The 27,492-nt window shown below is 31.5% G+C and overlaps 1 protein-coding gene across 1 annotated transcript; it reads left to right on the top strand.

Moving 5' to 3' along the window:
- Positions 1-1,930: 1,930 nt before the first annotated feature.
- LOC129975472 (serine/threonine-protein kinase ULK3-like) lies at positions 1,931-25,976 on the top strand. Its single transcript, XM_056088533.1, has 7 exons — positions 1,931-2,034; positions 3,399-3,623; positions 8,478-8,679; positions 16,865-17,321; positions 18,601-18,702; positions 20,321-20,401; positions 24,987-25,976. Exons 1-7 carry the CDS (start codon positions 1,931-1,933, stop codon positions 25,841-25,843), a joined length of 2,028 nt encoding a protein of 675 aa, XP_055944508.1. The 3' UTR covers positions 25,844-25,976.
- The last annotated feature ends 1,516 nt before the right edge of the window (positions 25,977-27,492 follow it).

Below are 27,492 nucleotides of genomic sequence, written 5' to 3'. Positions count from 1 at the left end.
TTGTATTCACAAAATTGTTTGCCTTGTCAATCATCTTGATTTTTGACTTTGGCCACTCGGCATTGTGACGTCCATCTTTGGCGATGTGAAAAATGCAAAATAAACTGGATTCTAACCATAGATTGAAATCTATTTTACGGTGCCCTTTGAGTTTGCCATCAATATGGTAAACCAAGCAAGTAAGCGGAGTAGTTCCTTTGACCCCTTAAATGAAAATGTATTTGGGATTTTATATTCTGTTCAAACATAAATGTTTAATTAGTAGAGAAGTGCATTAGCGATTGGCGCCATTTTTTTCCAATAGGGAAACAACGATGTTCTTAACAAATAACACGTAAATTCTGCACATTTATGGCCAGATGTAATTTTTAATGTATTAAATTCAGTCGATTAAAGTATCTGTTAAAAAGGCTCCAATACAGAATTTTTAGAAATTATTGATTGAATCATCATTTGAAAGCAATTTCGGCAATTTATTTCTATCTAGAGGTTATCAAATTGACATTCAAAGACAGGAATTGCTTTATGATTTGGACCCAGGTAATTTGATTAAAATGCTAAAATATTTGAATCTAGGACATCTGAAAAACTGATACCGAATAAGTGATTTTCTACGATGTGCTTATAAAGTCTTGAGTAAAAGTATAAATTTCAAGAATGACAACACTAAGAACTTTGCAGCACAATACCATTAAAATTCCATTTATTCTTTTAATTCTGTATAAACATTCTTTATAAGAGCTAATGGGTAGAGTGAATGAATTTTTTTTTTTTTTTTTCTGAATCACCAATTGTTGAAATTATTTTCTCTCTTTATTTCCTACTAAACGACATTAGCGAAAAGCTGGTTCGTCAAGAATATTGTTTGCGTTTATTTTCAGTTAAATTCCTGATGCATAATTTAATGTTCATGTTCCCCTCCCCCACCTCCATCACCACACACAAAAAAGTGTTTTTTTTTTTTTTTTTTTTAAGCTTCCAGTTATAACAGTCATCAAAGCCTATTATTTGAGTAGACTTAACCTGTTCTATTCAGTATGAATTATCGCAATAGAATCAAGTCTCATATCATCAGAACTTAACTATCAAGGTAACCTTCCCATTCATGTATCTTCTAATTTTCGCGCTGTTACAATTTCACTTTTTATATAAAACAAAAGTCTTGATCTTGTGTTTTATCGTGTAAACTATACAGATATTTAACAGAATCCTGTTTTCTTATCTTTCGACAATGAAAGAAAGTCACGTGATTAAATTGCTTGACGAAAAAATGAAAAAGATTTGCGTTTCAATTTAATAATGGAATTTATTGCTGCAAATTATGCAAAAAAAAAATTATTTTTTAAATTACCAAACGTTTAGAAAAAAAATTTGGTAGACAATTACATTCGCATCATTAAAAAGATTTTCTTTTTTTACTTTTAAAATGGTTTAAAAATTGATTTTGTGCAATAATATTTTTTGGAATTATCATGGGGAAAAAAGCTAAATTTCGTTTAATTCTTGATGAATTAAAACTTTGAAAACTATTAAAAATCTCCAATAATCATACATTTGCATCTTTAAAAATATATTTGAGCCAAATTTGATAATGTTTGATTAAACGGTTTGTTCAATAGAACACTATTTTTCCCCTATTGTTGATAGAGATCCTACCAGTACAATAATACACCCAATAATTGAAGCAATATCATAATCTTTAAAGCCTCATAACCTTTTTTATGAAAAAATGATTGTTTTCCAACAATAATACTTATTAATCCATTCTTGTTGAATAACAAATATATTACTAAAAATACAGTATTTAGGAAATTTATTCTTTAGGAGCAGTTTTCAGTCAGTTTCATTAGTTTTTCCAAATTCACATAAATTAAATTAAAACTCAGCATTAATTTTTTTGGAAGTAAGGGTTTTTCATTTTATAAACAAAATGGCAGAAGAGTTTTTAAAAACCGATCCGGATGCTGACGATCAAGAACTGATTGTAGAAAGCAAAAGAGCCATTAATTATTTGCAAGTTCAAAGAAATTACAGGTAGTCTTTTGGTAACTGCATTGGAAAATCTTTTTTTTTTTTTGGCGAAAATATTAATTACGTTTTTTATTCAATAATCTTAATTTCTAAACCATTTTCTTAGTAAAATCGTTTGAGTTTTGTTTCAGCCTTCATTTTTGTGATGTTACATTGATTTTTATATTTGTATAGTTTATGTTTTATTGCTATCGTACATTTTTATATTCTATTTTCTCAAATTCTAAATTTTGCTAAACATTACAGAAAACCTCGTAAATTAAGCACTAATGCCGGTTAAAGTAAATTTCTAATGATATTATTTCTTTGCCCTGTGTAGGAGGACTTGAAAAGTTTTCATTTGCCAAATGATAATTTATCAATTTAATAATAAGGAGATTTGCCAATTTAATAATCGTGCGGATTTTTCTGAATTTTGGCAGTTTTTTATATAAATACATTGCCTCATTACCAACGACAGATTACATTGTTGCTCTGAAATTCAAATGTAACGTTTAAAAGAAAGTTCAAACAAAACGTTTTTATTTCTTTTTTCGATAATCTGATAGTGATTTTTATCTATTATGGAAAATTAAAGAATAAGTATTATGTTTTCCGTAGTTTCCACGACTTACAAAAAGAGTGAAGTCTCAGTTGTAAAATTTAAAATATCGAATATCCGAATTTTTACATTTTTAATAGGGTTATGACGTCACAGGACTGACCACCAGCAGGAAGTTTCATGATCACAATGAACGGAGCATATGTAAAACAATTAAAGTGATCTTTACTGTTTAGCAATTTCATGGTGTCACGGATAGGAAGTTATATCCGAACGGTTTTAACTGAAATTAGTGGTAAACAGTATTTCCGACGAGCCAGACTGTTGCCAAAGTCTACTAGTATGAAATGAATATTGGCGAAATCCGTACAATGTTTAGAGCTGGGATACTTCATCGTTGATTTCTTCCTCATAGAGAATGTGTAGTGACTCTGAGATATCTTTCAAAAATGGCTGATGGTAAAATGTGTAAAGGGCGAAAAATCATTGGTAGCATATCTAGAAATTATAAGCTTTGATACAAAATAAAACAATAGCGAAATCGGACCAATGATTAAAGTTTGGGAGTTAATTTCCTGGTTTTTTTCAATTATTTCAAGTATATTGATAATTTAAATTACTAAAAATAGATTTCGTCTCTGCTAGCAGAAAATCAAAATGGAAGAGATAATCTATTCTTAAACTGAACATTCAATAAAACATTTTTCGCTATTTTTTTATAATAAAATAATTTTTCCAATACATTTTTGGTAATATTTACAGCGTCTAGACATTTCTCTAGCTTTTAGAGGCTTTTTAATGTTAACCTTCCATTTCCCCTTTGCAGATACGTTGAATTCTTGGCCCAGGGAGGGTATGGCTGGGTGTCTTTGGTGTATGATGACACGGAGAAGCGTGCTCTGGCGATCAAGTGCACTATCGACACCAGCGAAATGGAGCTGACTTGGTGGCCGAAGTTACAGCATGACACCATTTTGCCCCTCATCGAGTACATCACACTCGACAGCTGCACCGTTTTCATAATGCCCGCCATGAGGAAAGATCTCTGGATGTAAGTGGCCTTTATATGCATTCGTTTTTTACTTTATTATATTTATCGTGAAATATTGTATTTACCAGAGAAAATATTGTATTTATCTGATGGTTTAAACTCAAGATTAAGATTAAACTCAGCTTATCTGACCACTGAGAATCGGACAAAAGAAACCATTTTCGGAATTATGGAATTGTGATTGTATACAAGATCCAAACCTTACAAGTTAATTCCAGATGGGGAATATGAGTCCCTGCGAAACAATTTATCTGACTGGAAAGCTCTAAAGAAAATCATACGCCACCGAAAGATCAAAATCGAGTACTGGCAACATTTTATTTACACTAAAGTATTCCGGAGTGCCTAATAGTAGATATTGTTTGCCAATGGATTCTAAAACCCTCCGCTCTTTTGCGCATGCGTTAGGATGGATTTAATTCGGCAAAATAGGGGTGAGATGAAAGATGAAACATTTAACAATAAAGTAAATTCCGGAACTGGCGCACATCTTTCCGTATGTCAATCCTTAGTGAGATAGAACTGCCGAAAAGTGGTTGTCTCAGAATACTGAAATGAACAGTAGTAAAGACAGAATTTTTTTTTTGTATCTTTTCTAACAAAGATCACACACACGCATTCATCTAATAAAGATGAATGCGTGTGTGAACTGGCATTTTATACAGACCAGACCGTTTGACTAACAAATTCCAAAGTCGGTATCTTTAGAATAGAAATGTGCTACTTGGAGCAATTTTTTCTTGAAATTTTAATTAATTGAAAATTAAGTTGCATTTTAGCATTTTTTTCCGCTATAACTTTCGAAAATATTGCACAAAAATGATTTTTATATCGTTTCAAAGTTCAAAAATTTATGTTTTTAATAATACCAATTAAATTGGGAAAATTTTCCTAAATTTTTGAAATTTTTTAAAAATATGTGACATATTTCCAACAGATTACATTGTTGTCCTGAAATTCAAACCATCTTCACTGTTTCATCAAATATTTGATCGTGTGATTTTCTTCGATTGTTAAAAGCTAATGAAGAACGATTAATATCTATGTAGTTTACAAAACGAATAAAAAAGTGAAGATACAGTACTACGAAACTTAGAAGATAGATAAAACGGGCATTTGGTTTTTAATATTGCAGTGATGTTATGGGACAGTTTCCGTTAGAAAAGTTCATGTACAAGATAAAAGAACTTCAATAAGATAATTAAATGCCTATCGATTTGATGGAATCATAGAATTATATTTATTATTATATACATCATGAAATTATATTTAAGCGGTTTATCTAAATTTAAATATAGACGGTATTCTTAATTTCTTCCATTGACATAAACTATATCGTGTTCATATTGATATAGATGGACGGACAGACAGATTTCCCATAGACAAGTTTCACCATAAATTTGTTAGAAATATGTAAAGATAACAGAAAGGTTACATACCAGATTTCTTATCTGCAACTTGCTGCAATATTTAGTTACTGCATTAGCAGATATAGACAATTCAAAAATTGTGTTTTTCGGATTCTAGAATATATTAAGTCATTTTGGAAATATATAAATGAAATTAAAATTTATAAATACATTAAAATCTCGAAATCGATTTTTTTTTGGCGATTAATATATTTTCTGTTTGTATACTTCCAATATGAAAAAATAAATAATTATTAAATCTTCTAGAAATAGACTGCAATGTGTGATTTGAAGTAAAAGGTAATTTCAGACCAAGCATTCTTTCATGGCAGAAATAAGTGTCCGAGATAAAAGTCTGATATTAAGGCGGGAAAAAAAAATCCAAATGTATCAAAGAATTTCTTCTCCAAGTCGGTACGAAAGTTCGGTTATTTTTAGTGCAACACACACTTTCCTCGGTTTTTGCTGAGTTCGCGGATTTCATTATTATTTTTTTATCTCCTCGTCTGTTTCAAGCATTTTGTCTCTAGTTTCACATTCACACCCTCCTCCGGTCCTCCCCGCCACCTATTTTTAACTTTCCTCTTTTGTTTGAAAATATATCAACATCAACAGAGTTCATCTTAAAACGGCTATTTTCATCCTTTCAGTATTTAGGACCGAACTTGTCACTACGGTTTAGCTCTCTGAGCAGACTATTATTATACGGATTTAAATACTATTTCCAGCTCTGAAAAGAGATCTTTTAAATTTCATGACGAATCAAAATTATTGTTGTCGTATACGAATGATATTAAGATAAAGCATTGTAATCTACAAAAATTAAAAGTTGTCTTGGAAATTTTGTGGAATTATTTGTGCATTATAAACCTTCCGATTCCGTAAAATCGATTTATACAAAGTGTTTAAAGACAAAGTATTCTAATTGTTTTAATGGTTTAAAATTTCTAACTCGAGATTTTGACGAATCTCCAAATTTCAGACTTCTATGAACGCTAGAAGCACTTTTTTGGAGTTACGTCTCTTTGTAAATACGATAACTCAAAAAAGACTTTAACCTGTTAACTGCGGAATAAACTTTTGTTCAACTCACTTCACAATGGGGACAATGGAACGTTTAAAATATTAAGGCAAATTTCCATGACGAAAAATGTTGTCATGCCCATTGCTGTAGCAGTTCGTGTATGACGAAATATTTCGTCATACCCAGTTAACAGGTTAAATCAACCAACTGATTCTCCAACCCGCCACGAAGGCACACGGTTTTAAATCATAAGGCTGAATGACCAGACCGCCGCAACAGCAACACTGGCGGGAACTGTGGTTGAATCCTAAGGGCCATCACCGGCCACGGTACAACCCTTCCTGAAGGAAGTACGTCCCGTCATCGATGGGAGGAGTCAGATCCTCCCTATTTGTGTACCCTCATGTCTATTAGTGTACCCTCAAGCGTGACGAGATCCAACCACCATGCCGGAAGCATCTCATCCTCATTTCGAGGTGCCCCCCGGGGGTTAGTTAACAGGTTAAGCTGGATGAATTTCTTTCCAAATATTAAAGGAAGAAATTAGAAGAGAGATGACTATACAGCGGCAGGATAGATGGATAATGCCGTGCAAAGGATGCATAACATCTGAATTCAAACCGGAACCCAAAATTGTAAAAAGAATATTTCACCCGATGCTATTGCAAATTATATCGGACATTGAAGATTTCCTGATTACTTCTACAGATTCGGACGGATGCAAGACAGCGTACATAACACAATGCGTCGAACTCAAAGGAATTAGAGGAGCATTCATTACGGATAGTAATTTTAACTCAATATTACAATACCTTGGAAATTTAAAAATATTAAAAGAAATGATGGAGAAGTTTTATAGCCTTTCACCAACATTTTGAAGATTCTTTGAACTTTTGCTGGCCACTATTTTCTTATGCTGAAATTTGGATAGTTAATGAGCACAACAGCCAATCATAATAACGCCTGTTTATACGGTTTAATTCTGTGGTAACTGGATGCCTCACTGTAATTAAGAAAAAGCTAGATGAATGAAATTATGCCTATATGAGCCTATCTACAAACTATAGATTAAAAGCGAAAAATCGCCAAATAACGTAGAATTCCGCCAAATTCACATTTGGTTCACAATTGGCGACATTTGCTCCCGGCTAACGGAAAAGTACCGCAGATTTTTTTCTAGTTTTTAATGAAGCCCATTTGCTGAAAATGTTTGGCTTTCGGAGTGCATATGAACAAGATAACTGCAAAACGTAAAGAGCTAGGTAAATGAAATTTGGTAGACATATTTTGGATCTGTTTGACCCACAGATCTGTATCAAATTTTGAATCAAATCTGTTAAAGGGTTTCATGTAAACGCCATTAAAATGAACTGCGATTTTAATAAATAAAATTTGATTTCTGATTTTATTCCTAAAATTGTAATTTCGTCCTAAATTTTGATTTCAATAGCTCAACAAAAAACGTTCAAGATGTATATTCGATTTTCTTCACTGTACTACGAAGTAGAAAACACTCATGTACGAGACTCAAAAAGTAAAAATTTGAGTATTCGTGACATTCATGTCATTGTCCAAAATACGTAATTTTATGTGAGGGACGGGGGAAGTAACACCTTTTTCACAGTGTATGCGAGAAAGTTTTAGGGAGACGCAGTATGACACGTTTTGCGCTTCATAATTTTTTTTTACTAGTGCATTTTTTCTAGTGCATTTTCTAGTGCATTAACATTAATGACATTAATGCATGCATGGGTCTTCAGAATTCGAAAGATTCCCTTTTGATTTAGTAAGTGTATGTGGAAGGTGTGTTCGATACATTCGAATGTACAGGCGTTCTTCTCTTTAATAAATTTGATCCAAAATTTATTACCCACTTACATTTTTGATTATAAATAATTATGTCAAGTTTCATCCATATGGTCCTCTGCGTTTTTGAGTTATCGTGTTCACAAGCAGTTCGGACAGACAGACTTCCCTTCTATTCATTTCGCGTAAGGCTAGACAGAAGTCTATTATTTTGATGCAAACATTACACACTGAATTCCATCTGTCTCTCTAGTGCCAAGCGTTTTTGAGTTAGTTTGTTCAAAACACAGATAAACATAATTCCAAAAAATGTGATTTTTAGTCTCAGAGAGGTTCTAAAACGTGCAAATTCGCTAAAGATTTGTGGTGAAATTTTTTAAAACTTGAAATATTTTGTCATTGTGTATATGTAAAAATAAAAATGATTAACTTTTTCATACTTCTTTTACCCTTAAAATTTGTAAGCAAACTTCTGAGTGTTTGAGGCATTCTTTTCTTTTAGAATTCAGAGTATTTAGGACACCACAAAATAGATATTCGTAAAATGACTAGAAAAATTTTCTTCAAAAAAACCAAAAACAGTTTTACTTCATATATGCTTGTGTTTTTTCACAGGTGTGTGAACGAACCTCAATTCTACCGGGAAGAGCTGAGCTTCGGACTTTGCCGCATCTGGCTTGGGGATGTGGCCACTGCCTTGGACTACCTGCACAGCCAGCAGCTCTGTCATCTCGACCTGAAGCTGGATAACGTTTTTCTCAAGGACAATGGAAGGGCTTGTCTGGGGGACTTCTCACTCCTCTCAGACAGCAGGGAGGTTGGTATCTTTCGTTTTCTATTCGATTCTATAATGCACGCGACGGATTTCATGTTCTAAACATTCAGGGTCCATCTAATTTCATAGTTCTGTAAGGAATGCATTGTCTCCCAGAAAACGAATGACTTTAAATATTCGTAGACTTCCAAGGAATGCATGGTCCTCCAGGAAACGAATGTCTCTAAATATCCATAATTCTCTAAGGAATCATGATCCTCTAGGAAAAAAATGTCTTTAAATTTTCATAAATCAAGAAAAATTAACTAAGAAATCAGGAAACGAATGTCTCTAAATATTCATAGTCCTCTAAAAAATGCATGGTCCTCCAGGGAACGAATGCTTCTAAATATTCATAGATCTCTAAGAAACCAAGAAATGAATGTCTCTAAATATTCATAGTCCTCTAAGGAATGCATAGTGCTCCAAAAATGAATATTGTAGACCTCTAAGAAACCAGAAAACGAATGGCTTTAAATATTCATAGACTTCTAATGAATGCATGGTCCTCCAGTAAATGAATGTCTTTAAATTTTCATAGTCTTGCAAGAAACCAGGGAAGGATTATCTTTAAATATTTATATACCTTTAAGGAATTCTTGTTCCTCCAGAACTCGAATGTCTTTAAATTTTCATAGAACTCTAAGGGATGCATGGTCCAAAGTATGTATGTTCTACAAAATATACATGGTCTTAAATATTCTTAAGGATAAGGAACGAATGGTTCTTAATGTAAGTTTTTAAATCTTTAGATTACAACTACATACAAAATTAACCCAACCGGAGAGTGCAGCCTGAGTACATAAATGAGAAACTGTAATATAAGTAAGCAGGTTATCCCTTCCTTGGTATGCATAGAAATGTTGTAGGGACGAAATATTTGCTCTACAATGATGGGATGTAACTCTATCCTTGGCCACTACATTGACGGATTGGGCGTTGGCCGGTTTGTGTGTGTGGGGGGGGAGGGGTCCTTGGTATTCCAACTTCAGTTTTGTCGATGATGTCGCGAACACAGTTAATTATTTTTAAGTAGGTATAAAAGAAAGGATGAAGGTAATTCCTTTGTGATTATATATAAGGCGAATCGAAAGTCAGCAAACATTTTTATAATGTAATAGTTCGTCCAGAACTGATATAGAAAGATGTCTTTCGCATTAAAAGATGGAAATAAAACTAAATTTGCTTTATAACGAAACCAGAGTTTATTGGCAGTAAAATTTACGATTTTGACCTTTATATAATTATAGAGTTGGTGTAATTATTCTTTATATAAATTAACAAAGATAAGGGAAGTTCATTGTGTCCATATAAGTATACTAGTCAGACGTAAAATCACAATTTTCACAATATTTCTAACACAATAATTTAATTTCACTTAAGATGTAAGTGCACACTTGGAACTTCCAAAATCGTTCAAAATATCGAATATATTTTTTTTTATTGCTTCAAAATGTTCTCTTATCCTTTAGCTTTCAAACGATACCAAGATGTTGTCAATAATCGGAATATTTCTAGTGTTATAATTATTTTTCTTGAGGTACTTTCACTAAAAACTCTAGTTTCGTTTTTTTTTTAAACTCATTTTATGAAGAATGATATTTTTCCACCATGTTGCTTCACTCAAACAATCATAATTTTAATAAGAAATTAATCAAATACAAATATTTATATATCAAAATAATCTAAATGAAGCAGTGGATGTTTTGTGCTTCAATCAAAGTTATATTTATAGAATTAAATTTTTAATAGCTATTTAAAAGTTAAAATGACAGAAAAAATATCGCTTTTTCTATTCATCGTTGATGAAAAAATTGTTAAAAAAAACTATACATTTTTATAACTTGTTTGAGGCAGACAACATGGAGACTAATATTAGGCATCATTTCCAACTAGAATTATGTATCTGTAGAAATTAGTATTTAAGATATCATGTTTCAAAAATATGCTAATTAGCTTATTAAATATTATTTAATTAATTAACAATTAGTGCAATATGATTTTTTATCACTGAAATGAGTTTAAAGATATATTAATGACTTACTGAAAAAAAACTGGATTTTTAAAGTAAAAATTTTTTTTAAAACCTTCTAGTGTGTAAGTACACCTTAAATTCTATTATTAAAAATCGGACATTGTATAGTACAGAATACATAGCGATTAATTATATGCAAAAGAAAAAGTTTTTGTAAAATTGTGTGACATACTCATTACTTAATGTTCAAGCTTTTCTTAATATAAGACATTGCATTAAAACATATTTATTAACAAACTTTTAATCTCTCCATGTGTAAAATTCGTTCAATAGACATTAAAATCTGTCTGAAATATGTAGCGAATTAAAATAATTTTTGGAAATACGCATAGAGTTTCTCCGAATAGATCTGAAAATGAAATGTAGGACTTTTCTAATATCACAATCAACATTTCCGCATTGCCCTAAATAGAATTTTATTGAGTTCAAAGTCTTAGCAATCTTGTTTTTAAAACTAAATTTAGTTTAATAGGCCATGTGGCGGATTTTCGAAATCACTTTACCTTTAACTCAATCAGTGTCCCCGTCCGAGAGAAGTAGAGCAAAATTCGCCCTGTTAACCTTCGAATTTGATCTCGAGGTGAACTTAGAGCGAATAAAGTTTTAAACAAAAGAGCAGACGATAATTGTGAAATGAACTTTTTGTGAATATGTCATTAAACAAAACCGCAGACGATAGCCTAAATAAATCATATGCATTTAAATGTTTACCAATTAACATTTCTTGTTTTCAGTTTCAAACATTCATAGTTTTTGATGCACATTTTTAAAATGAAGCAGCAGAAATTTCATTTAACACATTGAAACGTGAATATTTTTTAATATTTGTCAATAAAAAAATTCTTAATAATTCCTAATTATTTTTATATACAAAAATATACGAATTCATCGATTTTTATTTAAAAATAATCGCTAACAGTGAACCGAAAATCAAAAATAGATTTCTTTTTGTTCTGATATACAAAGAGAAGAAAATTTTACATTCTTCGGCCTGCAATTTTATGAGTCGGAGCGATGCTTTTGAAAAAGAATTTAAGACTGCAATTAATAAATTTTTTCGACAAATGTCTGATGGGAATGTTAAAAGTTGTCCACAATTAATTGTTGAAAATCAATATTCGGCTTATAACTCCTAAACAATGGCAGATTTCATCACGAAAGTTTTTTATGACAATACATGATAATTCATTTAATGAAACTAGCTTTCTATATTGATCCTTAAAGACACTATGGAGAAATAAAAATTTCAACTCCCTTCCATTTCCACCCTTTTATATGAATGAATGCAGCCGAAAATACCCCACTTCGTACTAAATCATTGGTTCAAATACAATTAAAATTAATCTAATTTATGTTCGCAAGATAATATGGGGAAAGCATTATAAATATATTTGAAATAAGTAATAAAAACAAAGACCACATCCGCCGGCTCCAATAATAATGCCAATTTGCTCAATTTTTATTTCTTACTAGTCGCTTTTGACGACTAGCTGGTTCACTAGAATTATTTTCAAAATTTAATTTGATAATAATTTAATTAATTAACGTAAAAGTTCAATTATTTCTTTTTTAGATAGCTTAATTTTAACGACTTCTTCAGCAATATATTTTTAAATTTCAAATTTTAATGGACATGTACCTCGTAATATTTTAAAAGCCCTGTATAGTTATGTTCATTGCGTCACATGCCTCTCTGATTTTCTATTTATTCCACGTAAAATTTGAGGTTTAGTTTTGAAAGAGAAGTGATTAAACTTTTAACTAATCCAGTAATATGCTTACTGAATCGAAGCAAAGTCGTAAAAGAAGAAGAAAAAAAAAAAAAAAAATCAGAGTAGAAAAAAGAATTATTCAACTTTGAAATTTTCGATGTATTACAAAAAAAAATGTTTTAGATTTTACTTACTCTTTCAAAGGATTTTTTAAATAAAAATTTCACTGATTTAATAAAAAAAAATCATCGAATAAAACAAGCAAAAGAAAAAGGCAAAAATAAAAGGGCAAAACTAACATAATATAAAACTGTTCACAAACACGAAATTTTTTTAAAAAAACATTCATTATTTCTTAGTTCGGAAGTTAAACGTTAGCTTAACTTCCGAATATTTCTTAGCTTAACTTCCTTATTTAGTACACAATTTTATTAAAAACATGCTTTAAACAGAAACCTATTTAATATGGAAAAAAGAGAAAAATATTCATTGCCCGATCGTCAACAATAGAAGAGGGGAAAAAAAACCCGAAAGAAACAGGATGAATTATTAACAGCAACAATGAAAATAATTTGGATTTAATTAGTAACAATGACAATACCATTGAAAAAATATTTGTAAAATATCTTTAAAATTATTTAAATCTAAACTTAAAGAATAAAGCTTTCAATCGAAAGAAATAGGTATACAAAATTGCAAAAGATCCTTCCATTTTTTTTAAATGTCCGAATACAACATTTAGTTGAATGTGACATCACACAGTAACAAGACCAAACGACAATTTTTCCAGAGGGCAAATAATCGTTTGTCTTTTATTGTTCTTGAATTCTAGAAAATGACGTCACACGAAAATTCTTCAATGGTACGAACATTATTTTAACAGTCCATTGTCTCAATCTTTCACCATTTAATTAAATGATCTCAACACAGAAAAAGTCATCGTTACTTAAATGGATGGCCTCGAGAAGCAGATAGAATGGTCTTCCGTCTTCTATCAGAACAAGAATATACTTTAAGGAAAAACTAATATTTTAATTACAGAATTCTTTTTATTTTGTGTTCGTGAACTTTAAGCTTTGTTTTTATTTTGCTCTTATCAATTCTAGATGTTTTTTCCTTTTAAGTAAGTGTAGGTGTTGACCAAGGTAAATAAGGTTTTTTTTATCCTGTTTCCTGCCACATGTTAAAGAATTACAAAAGGATTGTTAGTAATTCAGATTTTGTAAGAGATGAAAATTTGTCTTGAGGTTTGGTAAAAAAAAATATTTTCAACACTAATTTGTTCTTAGTTGTATTGATACTATACACAAAAGAACTGGTAATACCTTGCATTGTGTTGAAAGGGTAAAACACATGCTTGATCGTTTGAAAGTTCTTTTTACACTTTTTCCTTGGTTATGTTTCATTGAAAAGGAACTTTATGATGAATGCTTGACAAATAGTGAAAACAATGAAAGTTAGTTCTATGAATTGTATTTTGCAATTAAAATATAATATGTAATACATTTTCCAAATCGGGTTCTTACCCATTTTGAAAAATAATTCCTCAATAATTTCAATTTATTTATAAGCGTTAAAGTATATATATATGCTTTTTTAATTTCTCGTACACTAAGAAGTGCAAAGATAAAGTATTGTAACTATTAAAGGATTCGACCTTGCGATTTTGTCGAATCATTATATTTCAGACTTAACCGAAGGGAATATTTTTGGCATTATATCTGTCTGTCTGTGACAAAGATTATCCAAAATTGTTTTGAGCTAGATGGATGAAATTTGGTATATGGACTTTACTATAAATTTGTAAATTTCTTCTAAATTTTGTCCGAAACCCATTCACATAAAATCTTTATGCCCAATTGTTCTAATATGAAAAGATATCTACAAAACAAAAAACCTAATTGGATAACATTTGATACATGGATTTAATATCTATATTTATCAGATTTAGAACCAAATCTGTCAAGAGATTGCTTGTCTGTCGGTATGTATTTTCACAAAACATAACAACACGATAAATCAAAAACACAATAACTTAAACGTATGAAATTTGAAAAATCATTCGAAGATTCAGTAAATTCTAAATTCACCCCAAAGACCAATATTTCATTGCTATTGTTCGCCAATGTCATGTTTCCTTAATTCATTTGGGTCCACAATTTTATGCTGGGGTGGGAAATAAGGCCTTTATTTGAAAGTCTGCGAGAAAAGTTTTGATCTTGAAATTTTTGAAACCGATCTTGCCAATTTGAATACATTGCTTAATCAATCAGAATGCTCTATGGGTATTTTTCAATAGCACTTTCTTTCTTTTTGATAAAATGTAGTTGACACGATTAAATTAATATTATTAACATTTTTGAAGAACTATTAATTGCCGATATAGAAAGCGATTTTTAAAAGATGTAATTAATTTTAAGTTTGTAATTAAGGACAATTATGAGGGGGGGGTAAATTAGATATTATTTCAGGGAAAGGTATCATTAAAAATCGCCTACGGATATACATGTTTCACTACATTGCAGTAAAAAAAATATTTGACAGTTGATAATTGCGTTTAGGGATTGCAATACCGGACCAAAATTTCAATACCGGTATTCGGTATTTTTTAAATCTTAATACCGGTATTAGAAATTTTAGAAAAAGAAAGAAAACACAGGTGTTTCTTTGTTTTATTTGCCAGTTTTGTTAGCGAGTGTAAATATCACAAAAAATAATTTGTAACTTATAAATTATAACAGTATATAATCACAAAAAAGTAAAGAAACATCTTATTTATTTAAATCACAAAAAAAAGTGTAAATATCACTATTCAGTCTGTGGTATTATTACAAATGTTTGAAATGGATCTTAAAAAACATAATGCATCCATTGTACTGTCATTAAGCCTGAAAAGTGATTTTGTGTAAAAATGACCAGCTGTGGAAAACGCTCTTTCGGTATCTACGCTAGTTGGTGGTACTGTTAGCAATGCTCGATATACTTTTTCAAAGTATTTACTCTAAATCCCTCATCTTCAAATAAATCGATTTCTCGTCGAATGGTTTTGGATATAGCTGATTTCTGTATTGTATTTTGATTCGTTGACATTTTTTTATTTATCGCTAATTCTAATTTTTGTTCAAGAGACAATTCCTTCTCACTATCGACAGTAGTGACATCATAATCTTCGATAACTGTACCGAGTTCTTCTGAATGTGGATAGGTTTGTGGATAAAATATTTTAAGAAAATTTACTCTAAACTTGATCAGATTTGAATTGGTTAGTCTCTTTTCTTCTTTTTCATTTTCATTTTTAAAATCATTATAATTATTTAAATACAGTAAGAAATATTCTATTTCGGTATGCCTTTCTTCTGTGCGATTTTTTAATGTAATATATAATTCTTCAGATAGTGATGTGTGCTGTTCTTTCAGTGAGTGCAACATGAAATTTATTGTTGCATTAGCTGTTAATAAATTAGATTCTCTCTGGCATAATGCCTCAATAGCCAGTTTTATTGGAAGTAGAGCTGATTCAGTTCTGGATATTAAGTCGAATTCACTATCTGAAAAATTAATTTACAGGTTTAAGTCGATTATTGCTTTTTGGATTGGATTTCTCAGTTTCACAAATCGTTCCATCATTAGGAGTAAACTGTTCCAACGTGTTTTAGAATCTAATATTAACATATATTCTGTTTTATTTTCAGTTAGTATATATTTTAGTAATATATTCTTTTTATAGGGGAACGTTTAAATATCTTAACAATTTTTCAAACTTTATAAATTATAGGAAGTAATTCTTGATAGGTTGATATTTCATCCTCATTAGCAATATCTTCTTCAACAATTACATTGTCAATATCACTCTCACTCTTACTCTTTTCAAAGTTGAAATCCGAAGTTCCAATATCCACAGTATTTGGATTCTTCTGTTCTTTTTATTTTTGGTATAATACATCTATTACTCCTCATTGAGTTCCATGCGCATAGCACAACTGCTGATTTTCGCCAATCAACTTTCCAACTTTTTTCATAATTGTTTCTCCATCAGCCGTCTTGGATACAATATCTTCTTTCAGGGATAATCCATATTTCGCTCATTTAGATTTAAGCACTTAATTAAGCCATTCATTAGCTAATTAATTTCGCATGTTAGGGAGACATAAAAACAAAAACCTATACTATTTTGCTATTTTCGCGATACTTCAGCATATAGTGGAGACAATTTTAAAAATTTCTAGTAAATACCGAAAAACCGGTATTTAAACTTGTGAATACCGGTATTACAAAATTGTACAAATGGCTCAAAATACCGGTATTCGGTATCCCGGTATACCGGTATTGCAATCCCTAATTACGTTAGAGTACTTATTGGTTTCATATTTTATTATTAAAAATGCTATAAATTTAAAGATGAAAGAATATTAATAGATGTTTCGATTTGACTTTCCAACAGGTACCAGCTAAGTTCCACTTCCTTGAGCTGTACGAACCTCCTGAGTTCACGCACTGGTGCCATGGGCAAGCCCCCAGTGCAATTACCAACGCAGTCCAGTTTACTGGTGACAAGGCAGATATGTGGCAGTATGGCATCCTTTCTCTGGACCTCCTAACCAACCTTTCACTTAGTGGCGACCGAAGTAACTATTTTACACTATGGCACCATGATGTGTGGCCTTTCGTCCAGAAAGTTTTACTGCACAGGGAGTACTTGGAATATCTGATGGAAGACACCTTCCAGAACGTGTTCTTCAACCCTCTTGACTTTGAACTCTGCCACGAGTTCCTGGAACAAATTCTTATCATTGAACCGAATGCCAGAGTGAGTGCTGCTGAAGCTATGAAGCATGAATTTGTGAATGTGGATTGGCCACACATGCCGGCCTCCTTCGGGATGCCAAAACAGATAACTGGTAAGTGCAAGACTACTGTTCTTCCTCGGATTCTGAAATCCTCAGCGCCTTTGAGAAGGGTTTAAAGTGTCAGAAAAGGAGTTTATTTCGTCATAAAAGGAGTGAGAGGGAAGATGAAAGGAGGAGATGTTTGCATTTAGCAATAGGATGAAATCAAATTATTCTCGGAATTGGGAGGCGTAAGAACCGCTCACCTTTCCGCGTACCACCTCTTAGCGAAGTGCCAACATCGAAAAGTGCTAGTCTCAGGAATCTGAAACGAACAGTAATACCTATGATCTGTTTCCCAAGCATACACCTTTCAAAATTTAAAATAGCAGAATAAAACTAAGCGAAATCTCTTCTTGAAAGTACAATTAAGACAGGAAAACAGAAAAATACCTTTCTAAACAAACAAACAAAAAACTTACGCTTCGATTGTCTATAGAGTAACTATTCGCACTTTTCCTCGGTTGAGATACAATGTATCCAAGGTATGAAATTATCATATGAATAATATGAATAAATAAAAAAGGGAACATAGATTTCCCCGATAGTATTAAAAAACGATTTATCGAGAAAATAATTAAACAACCCTTAGAAAATATAATTCAACTAATTTTCACAAAATAATTCATGATAGATATCAATTGACGTAATTGTATAGGAATGTAAAATATGTTACCATTTATTATATACTAACTGCCTCTGGTGACCAGCTGACTAAGCATTATTACAAATGCAAATTTCCATCAGCCGACACGACTACATTGAGCAATTCCTTGCCATTTGCCGGTTAACAAAAACTGGAGCGAATGATTTGTCTATGCATGACTGGGCTCTTATTTTTTTTACATGACTCTTATGAGTCTGGCGCATCATTGGCGCATTGGCATCATTGGCTCAAACTGGCATCATTGGCGCATCATCTACTGATGGAAAGCTCATTTGGCATAAATATATGGGTATAGTGAGCTTTCCAGAGGTGACTGGTGAGCATTTATGTAACTCTTGAAGGGTAACTATCACCAGCCGACTTGACTACACGAACTATATCTGTATGACTCAGACTGAGAGCGTAACCAGATAATAAAACCCATAATCTCTTTCTTCCGATTCGAGATTTTTAGACCAAATCCTATCTCACTAGATCACTTATGGCTTACATTAAATTTAAAATTGAAAGGCAAAATGATGTCACCACATTAATTCAATCTATTGAAAGTATACTTGAAATTATATCTAACCTTAAGTAGAATTTTCTCAAATCTTTAGGGGTTTTTATACTATTATTTTGCAGCTCATCCGTCGAAGCAAAGATCTAAGGATGTGATGAAGAAACCATTTGCTGAAGGGGAGGAAGAAGCTGTGGAAGTACCCTTGGGAGAGTCTGCAGCACAGGGTAAAAATTGTTTTCTTTTGTTTCTTGGACTTTATTTGAGAGCCATTTAGCAATCATCTGCAACAATGACGTAATTACGAAAAAAAAAAGCAGTCCTGATTTTTTGTTCTTCTTTTTGTTCCATCATTAGATATACAAATAAATATTCTGTTTCTCTATTTGATTTGCATTGTTCCTTGAATAAATATGGCCGGAATATCAAATATTTTCAAGATTCCGAGTATTCAAATGATTTTCATCTTAGTGAATTATTTTTTGAATTTGTTTTCAAAAATTAAATCTAATAATGCCAAATATCGATAATATGGCGCTAAACATGTCAATGTAAGAAACTTTTTTTTTTTGCCAGTCCTTAATATTTATTATTACTTTTTTTTTTAATTTTCTCCTTCTCATTTTTTTTAGTTTTAAATTTTAATTAATTCTTTTTTTTTAAATTACATTCTTTTGATTTTCCTAAAAGGTGTAAGATAAATGTAACGTTTACAAACAATATCACTGTATTTTACATCTGTTAATTTAATGTATTTTCATTTGTTGATTTTATTCCCTCACAGTCACTCGTGGCATATATTATCATAATTATCTTAAAGCATTATTATCATTTGCATCATACTGATGAAAATAAGCATAAAGTTCTCTCTTCGTTTAATTTTGATAATCTTTTCGGAAATCCCTTTAAATTAAAAATCTAATTCTTCCAGCGATAATTCCATACATAAAATAGGGTTTTTTTTAAATTCATAACTAATAAAAAAAGTTATTCTTTTGTTTAAATGGAATTTAATGACGTGAGTCCCCATGAACGAAAATTAAAATGCTAAAATATTTTTGATATACTTACAGTAAAAGTTGGGATTTTAATACAAAACCAACATAAATGAACTTATATCAATGATTGGAAGTCGATACATATTAGTAAATTCAATAAGAACAGTTTTCAAAAACACATTTTTACTAGTATACCAAAAAGAGAATATTTTTTTTACCTAAAATATTTTCTATTTTATTGTATTTCTTTCATAATTCGTTATTATACAAATATCATGGAATATTGAAATCTATTTTTTTTTTCTCAAATTCATTATGTCAGGGGGTCCCAATCGATAGAGAGCTGACTTTTAATTAAATCCATCGACTTATTCATAATTCAGAAAATATTTTAATAGTGTAAATTTTATATACTAAAATTGTTAAATAATTAAATTAAAAAATTGCTTGTTAATAAAATATAATAAAACAATAAATAATTATTTTTATTAAATTTATTAAAAACATGTTTATTATTTCTATTTTAAAAAATGGAACGAAAGAAAGCAAGGATATCAAAATGGCATAAAGAATTTCATAGGAAATTCATACGGAATTTCATACGACTAATAAAAGGGAAATATATATTCTTCTAAAAATTATTTTGATAATTTTTAATTTCAAACTGCATTCAAATTAGTCATAACGATGCATCGTTTAAGAATCTGGAATAATACATTATTTATGCCATGTACTACTTGATTATAATATTGATAACTACTTGATTACTACTTTACTACTTGATTACTACTTTACTACTTGATTATGATATTGATAAGCTTAATAGTTATTATTTTATTTGCAATAGCTGCAGAGGTGCTGAAGAAAAAGAAGGAAAAACTACAGAAACAAAAGCAGGAAAGGAGACAATCTTTTGCTGCTATAGCAGGTTAGTTGTTATCCTGTTTTGATGTTCAGTATTTCACATTTTATTCTTAGACACGGAGACCCCCCCCCCCCGAGTTATTGTGCATGCGCCAGAAGCTGTTGATTTCACCATAACAGGGGCTAAATGAAAAATAGAGATGTTTATATTTTATTTAGTAACATAATAAATGCTGAGTAGTAGCAGCAGAATCAGGTGGCATATCTAGCGGGGATAATCCATAAAATTGAATTACCATTTGAACAATTTTATTTAACAAATACACTATTTTCCAATTAAAATAAAAACAGTACTGGCCAAAAATACAAAAAGTAAAAATGTGCCAAAAGAAAACTTATCAAACGGAAAAAAGGACAACTCATAACAAATAATTGAAATAGGCATATCTTATTCACTGAATATCACCTATCTACTGGGTAAATTCATCCAAAAGTAATAGTTTCGATTCCTGAATAGAACAGTAAAGGTCGAACATTATAGGACTCCAATTCCAAAATGCGCATTTTGAGATGCGCCTGTTTTTGTAAAATAATTCTTTCGCTGCCTTTTTCCAAATTCACCAGTTTAAACTGGTTTGAAACAATCAAGTGACATGGAGATTGCGCATAAGGCAGATTTTTTTTTTTTTTTTTTCAGAAATTCCGTTTAAACTGGTTTGGAATGATCAATTAATTTTTAGAAAACGATGGGTTTTTTTTTTTAATCAAAAACTTTTGAGTTCCAAAACCTTTTTTGCCAGCTAGAAAAGCCTTATATATTACACCGTTTTCGTTTTGCTCGCTGTTTCATTTTGATTTCCGTTTTCTTCTTTCTGCTTCTTCGGGCGATAACTTCTTACGACCCTTCCCTTTATTGGTCAGACAGAAGAATCGGGTATATGGTGGACATTCGCGCCAAGTTGCCACTTTTTGTTGACTATAAGTTGCCAAATGTCACTGCTCTTTATCATTTTCTAATATCCTTAAAAGCGAAAAATTGATGCTTCAAAAGCGATAAATCACCAATTTTCTGCCTGTGCATTTTGTGTCTTCAAAAACCTCAAACCAAAATAACCTCCTACTCTCACATAATAAAAGAGAAGATCTAATATTAGTATCTAGCTTTTCATCAAGTACAACAAATTCATGCCAACGGTTTAAAAATTTGTCAAAAGTCCATCCTCTTAGATGGTTGCAACAAATGGTAATAAACCTCTTAAGACTGAAATAAAAATGGTAAGGATTACCAGATTTTTGGCGAGAAAATCTCGAAAAAAATATAGAAGGTTCGTAACCGGATATTATTTTAAGTTAAATCAATAAAAATTAAAATTAACACTCTAAGTTTTTTGAAATCATCCTCATTGAATATTTTAATTGCTAGTAGGATTAAAAGTTTCATTTGCCAATGATGTTGATATGCTTCATGTCAATGATTAGTGCAAGAAATTTTCCCGAATTGACAGACTTTGCTCATTTAAAATAGATTAATGCCGTTGGCGAACACAGTCGAATTTTAGTTGTGAGAGAACCTATGAGAATTCGATTTTTCAGGATTTATTGAAATGTATGGTTTCTTTATCGCCAAAGAACTCGCCAAAGGTCCGTCCGTTCTAACTAATCAAAATGGTAATAAGCGGCTTTTAAGGCTGCAATAAAAAATTGCCATGATTGCGTTTGGCGAGAGCCTCAAAATAATTCAAACTTGGCAATCATACATTAAACTCATGTCCAGTCAAATCTATTTTAATGTGGTCCTTGAATTTGTAATCATATAGTTACCCAAAGCTATATTGATATGTTTTTCTAGCAACCCTATTGTTGATTTGTGTTCGAATTTTTTGACTTGTTGAGTCGAACAGCTGTGGTTATGAGCATTAATGTTATGAGCATGCATCCTTAGCAATGTGAAGAGGCACATTAAATATATTTCAGCCGGCGACTTTTTTTGGCGACGATTAAGGCAAGCGGTTTACATAAGTATCGACTGCTCTCTGACATTTAGTATCAATAAAATATTTATATTTTGATGCAGTTTGTTTGTTAGCTTTTTTTTTTCATGTTTGTTTGCTAGTTATTACTGCTCCTATTTCTTCCAAAACTTCTGAACATATAAGCCAAAAATTTTTAACTGTTAAAAAAAAGAGGGGGGAGGGGAAACAGACTTAGGTTTACTGTCAATCAAAAAGACAATCATTATGAAATTCAATTTAAAAATAAATATTTCCTGAACCAAATTAATTGTATTTAGAGAGCGCTAATGCTGCTACAACTAAAACACAAATGAATTTAACCGAATTAGAAACAAATATTAAGTTTAAATGCAAAAAAGGAACCAAAAAGAAAGAAATAATGAATCTGGCCGGAAGACTTTTTCAAGGGTCACCCTCAGGCAAGGATTCAAACCAGGGATCTGATTTTCGTCGAAAATATTGACCTTTCGTGACTCGAAAATCCCAAGAAAGTGAGGTTTCGGAGATAAGAATTAGTATCACAAAATACAGGACAATAAATTACAAAATATGAAGCAAAATATTATTTCAAAATTTTTGAATCTAAGCAACACCACAGCAAAATTGAATAAAACCAAACTACAAAAAGACCATTTAATCATAAACCAAAAAACATTCTTAAAATATTAAAGCAAAACATATGCCAGTTGAAAGTAAAACTCCAAAAAACTTATAACTAGCCCTTTGATGATGAAGAGGGACTTTTACCAAGCATGGTAGGCGTATGTAGTTTTAAGTGCGGGAAAGTTAAACTTAATTTAACATTGTGCGTCGCACTAATAGGCTTATTTTCTTCACATTTTTTTTTTGGTGTTTTACTTTCAACTGGTATCTGCTTTGCTTTTATATTTTAAGGATGTTTTTTTTGGTTTTATGATTAAATGGTCTTTTTGTAGTTTGGTTTTATTCAATTTTGCTGTGATCTTGCTTAGATTCAAAAATTTTGAAATAATATTTTGCTTGCTATTGTGTAATTTATTATCCTATATTTTGTGATACTAATTCTTATCTCCGAAACCTCAATTTCTTGGGATTTTCGGGTCACGAGGGGTCAATATTTTCGACGAAAGTCAGACCCCTGACAGAGATAAATCCCTGGTTTGAATCTTTGCCTGAGGATGACCCTTGAAAAAATCTTCAGGCCGGATTCGTTATTTCTTTCTTTTTGATTCCTTTTTGCATTTAAACTTAATATTTGTTTCTAATTTGATTAGGTTTACTGTATTATTGTAGGGAGGGAAAAAATAACAGTTAATTGTGTTGCCAGTCTAACAAATCATAGCTTTATTTACCATTAATTTTTACCACAAATTACTGTTTAATTAGAGATTAGATGAAAAACAGAAATAAGATTAGTCCCAATTGCAAGGATAATTTGAAATAAAGAACCTCATCATTACCCTCTTAACAGCTTAACCTCATTCTGCCATACATTTCCAAAACAATCTCATATTTCCGACTGATCTTACATATCAATCACTACGTAGAATTTTCTTTTAGCTTTGTTTGTATTCACTCTATGCATCAAAGTATGAATATATGTCCCAATTGCACAACTGTGTTTTATTTGAATTATTTTTAAATAGATTTTCAGAAAATCACTTTCCTCCTTATAAATTATCGTAACAAACTGAAACCGCGGCATCGTGCGAGACGATTTGTGGTTGGCAATTGCTGAGTGATAGTTATTTTTGCCACGAGATAAAATTAGTTTCACTATGAAAAGAAGAAATTTCATTTAACAGCATTTTCAGACATAATATAAACAGAAATTTTTACAAGCACTCCGTAAAAAACTTTCCACATCAAAATAAAATGAATTCTACCCAGTATTCCGCATCTTCTATCGCATTCTGTATTCCAAATGTTAGTATATGGGATATACAAAACATAGGTATGAATTCCATTATATACAGATACTTACATTTTATTTTCTCGTATAATTCGATGATAAGTACAATTCGATAGCAATCTAATTGAAAATATTGTATCACTGATAATGCTTGCAATTCTCAGGTTAAGCATGTCTTTCATCTATTAACATTATATCCACTGTTATTCTTTTGTGTAATAAATGGAATAATTTAAAATTATTTCGAAGCGATTTCTCTCTAAACGTCATCGTAATAATATTTATTACTGCACTATAAGTCTTTCGTTGTTTTTCCTGTTAAACATTCAAAACAACAGATATTTGGCGAATTTTCGGACGATTGGCAATGATTTTGACGTACTTGGCGAAAATTGTACAATAATATTGTCTAGCTGAAATACTTTTGTGTAATAGCTATTATGCTACGTTTCAGGGTACGACCGGAGTTTAACCCCCTGCTTGGTGCAATTTTCAAAAATCGCCAACTCGCCGACAACGGTCTTGCGCCGTGTTTTTCGAAATGTTCAAAAGCGAGGGAGCAATGTCCAATCATAGCGCATAATAAAGGCGAAAGATAATAAGTTTGCCAGTCTGGAGGTTGCCAGCTTTGGCGCGTTATCGTAATTTGGCGAAGAAGGGGGTTAAGCTCCGGTTCACCCCGTTTCAGTCTGATAAACACACAAAGCAAATAAATTTCTATTTTTTCAAAAACATTCTGATTACAGGTAAAAATCCATTAATGATTCGACACAATATCTCCGGTATGAATGTAGAAGCTGACAGGTCAACATCGCATGAGTTGAGTATGAGCGACATCGAGGTTCGAGACAATATCGTCATCAAGAAGTCAGTAGAGCCAAATACCAGGAGTAACTCTGAAAGCAGAAACCCAGGCACCAAAAAGATCGCTTCTATCTCACCATATAAAAAACTGCAACCCAAAATTAATAGAGATCCCGCCAAGTCAACATCCTCCCAGTTAGGACGATCTAGCAGAAGCTCAACTGAACAGGTCACTAGGTTCCTTAGTTCATCAGACAAAAATCCTAAAAGCAAATCTCCGGTTAGGAAGGTATCTGAACCAAAAGGCAAATCACCTTCTGCTAAAAAGTCTCCAGGTGCTGCCCGCAAAAATTCGTCAGCATTGAAGAAATCAAGTAATACAAAAAAATCTCCAAAAGATGAAAAGTCGCCAAGTAAACCTAAAGACAGCAAAATACCATCAAGTAGAAAGTCGCCAAAGGGTTCGCAAGGCTCGACGACTGCTAAAAAGTCGCCAAGATTTAGAAAAACTCCAGGAAATCCAAAAAGTTCATCAAAAGATCAAGAAAATACGGCGAGATCCAGAAAGTCGACAAGTGATCAGGATGATAAGATGAAAGGCCAGACTTCCACAGATGATCAGAAAAACACAGCAAAATCTGCAGAAGACAGTGAAAAGTCTACAGCGTCTAGTGACAAAGATTCTAAAGTTACGAAAAACATCTCTTTTGGTTCTCAGGAAGGCCGCAAAGTGTCAAGCCATGAAATCTCGCACCAGAACCTTCTCGAATATGAAACTCCAAGACAATCTGGCATTTAAATACAGCAATGAAAACCAGACACAAACGACTACCGATGATCAATATTTATAGAAGCTGCAAACTGTTTTGAAAGAAATTACAGTAAATGAGAACGACAGTAAGCCATCTACACTATCAAATCCCAATTTTCATTTACCATACACCCTGATATAATAAACCTTACTTTCAAACCATTTTTCAAACTTTTCTTTCCAACAGTTTCGCCATTTAGTGCACAAATTAAAAAAAAACAAGTATTTTATTTGTAGTACAACATTTACTTACACTATATAAAACCAGCGGGAGAAGTTGCCTCAAAACTTTCTCGCATACTCTTTATCACACTTATATTGGCAGAGAACATGCTATATGGCATTCGCATACAATACTTTTTAACTTTTGGCATGAATTTAGCCTAGCTATAGCGTCACTCTTGGCGAGTAATTTGGCGATTAATCTGTGGCATGCGGTTAATAGTATCCCAAAATCGAATTTGTATTTCAGACACACTTTTTTCGGCCGATCGAAAGTAGTTGCAATCATAAAATTCTATACCAAATTTGATTTATCGTATTTACATGTTTCTGAAAGTACCGACCAACTGACAGTCAACAAATCTTAGGTTTTGGTCAAAATTTGACAGGTGTCTATACTATAGATGATAAATCTGTACACCAAATTTTATCCATTTAGTTTTCTTCGTTTTGTAGTTATCTTGTTAATTTATATTCACACAGCTGGACAAATGGAATTTCTCTGAACAGATTTGACTCAAATTTGAAGTACGTTTAGTGAATTTTACTGGTTTAAACCATTTTAGAGTTATTTTTGTCACAGACAGACACATGGACATTTTCCAAAGATGTGTTTTTCGAGCATAGGGGGGGGGATCTAAAACATGAAGATTCGTCAAAATCTGGAGTTCGAATTCTTTGACGATTATTATACTTTCTCTATATTACGTATAAGAGAAAATAAAAACAGCAATCACAGCTAAGTAGCAGAAAAACAGAATGCAAAGAAGGACAACAGGTAATATGAATACTTACGAACTAATCATATGACTAAAAACGAACATAATGAGATTTTAGTTATAAATTATTAGCATAAGATTTTTTGGTAATTTATTTGGCGATTTATCATCTGCATGCCGTTAATATATAAATATCGAAAAGTAACTTTTGTATTCCTAACTTAATCACCTGTTTAAATTAATTACAGATTTAAATCTGACGCAAAATTATTCCTCCTTTTCTGCTTTTGATGAACAATTTTTTTTTTTTCGCAAAGAATATTTATTTGCATCAAAGAACTTCAAATGTATCTCTTACTCATAATTTGAATTTAACAAAATAATTTTAAGCTTCAAATTATGATCGGCCATGTTCATTTAGTGCCCTTGGAAATGCATTGAAATTTTGAGGAGATTATAATTTTTCCACATTTTCTGCCCGGGAAAGTTAAATTTATTTTAAAATTCACATCAGATGGTTAATCCAAACGAATCAGCCTGAAATATTTATAAAACATTCTTGCTTTATCACTAAAATTTATTTATAATTTTAAACAGAATGAGTGATTTTTTCCGAAAATATCTCTATATAAAAGTGTTATTAAAAGTGCTTCGGCATTAAGTTGTGGACTTCGAGCTAGGGCGTGTCCACCACGA

The sequence above is a fragment of the Argiope bruennichi genome, chromosome 7 (genome assembly GCF_947563725.1).
Source record: "Argiope bruennichi chromosome 7, qqArgBrue1.1, whole genome shotgun sequence".
Lineage (NCBI taxonomy): Eukaryota > Metazoa > Arthropoda > Arachnida > Araneae > Araneidae > Argiope > Argiope bruennichi.
The sequence above is the reverse complement of the archived record's forward strand: the minus strand, read 5'-3'. Positions and strand labels throughout refer to the sequence as shown.

Coding starts and splice junctions, on each gene's coding strand:
- LOC129975472 (XM_056088533.1), top strand. CDS start 1,931: ATGGCAGAAGAGTTTTTAAAAACCGATCCGGATGCTGACGATCAAGAA. Junction 2,035..3,398: donor CAAGTTCAAAGAAATTACAG/GTAGTCTTTTGG, acceptor TCCCCTTTGCAG/ATACGTTGAATTCTTGGCCC. Junction 3,624..8,477: donor ATGAGGAAAGATCTCTGGAT/GTAAGTGGCCTT, acceptor GTTTTTTCACAG/GTGTGTGAACGAACCTCAAT.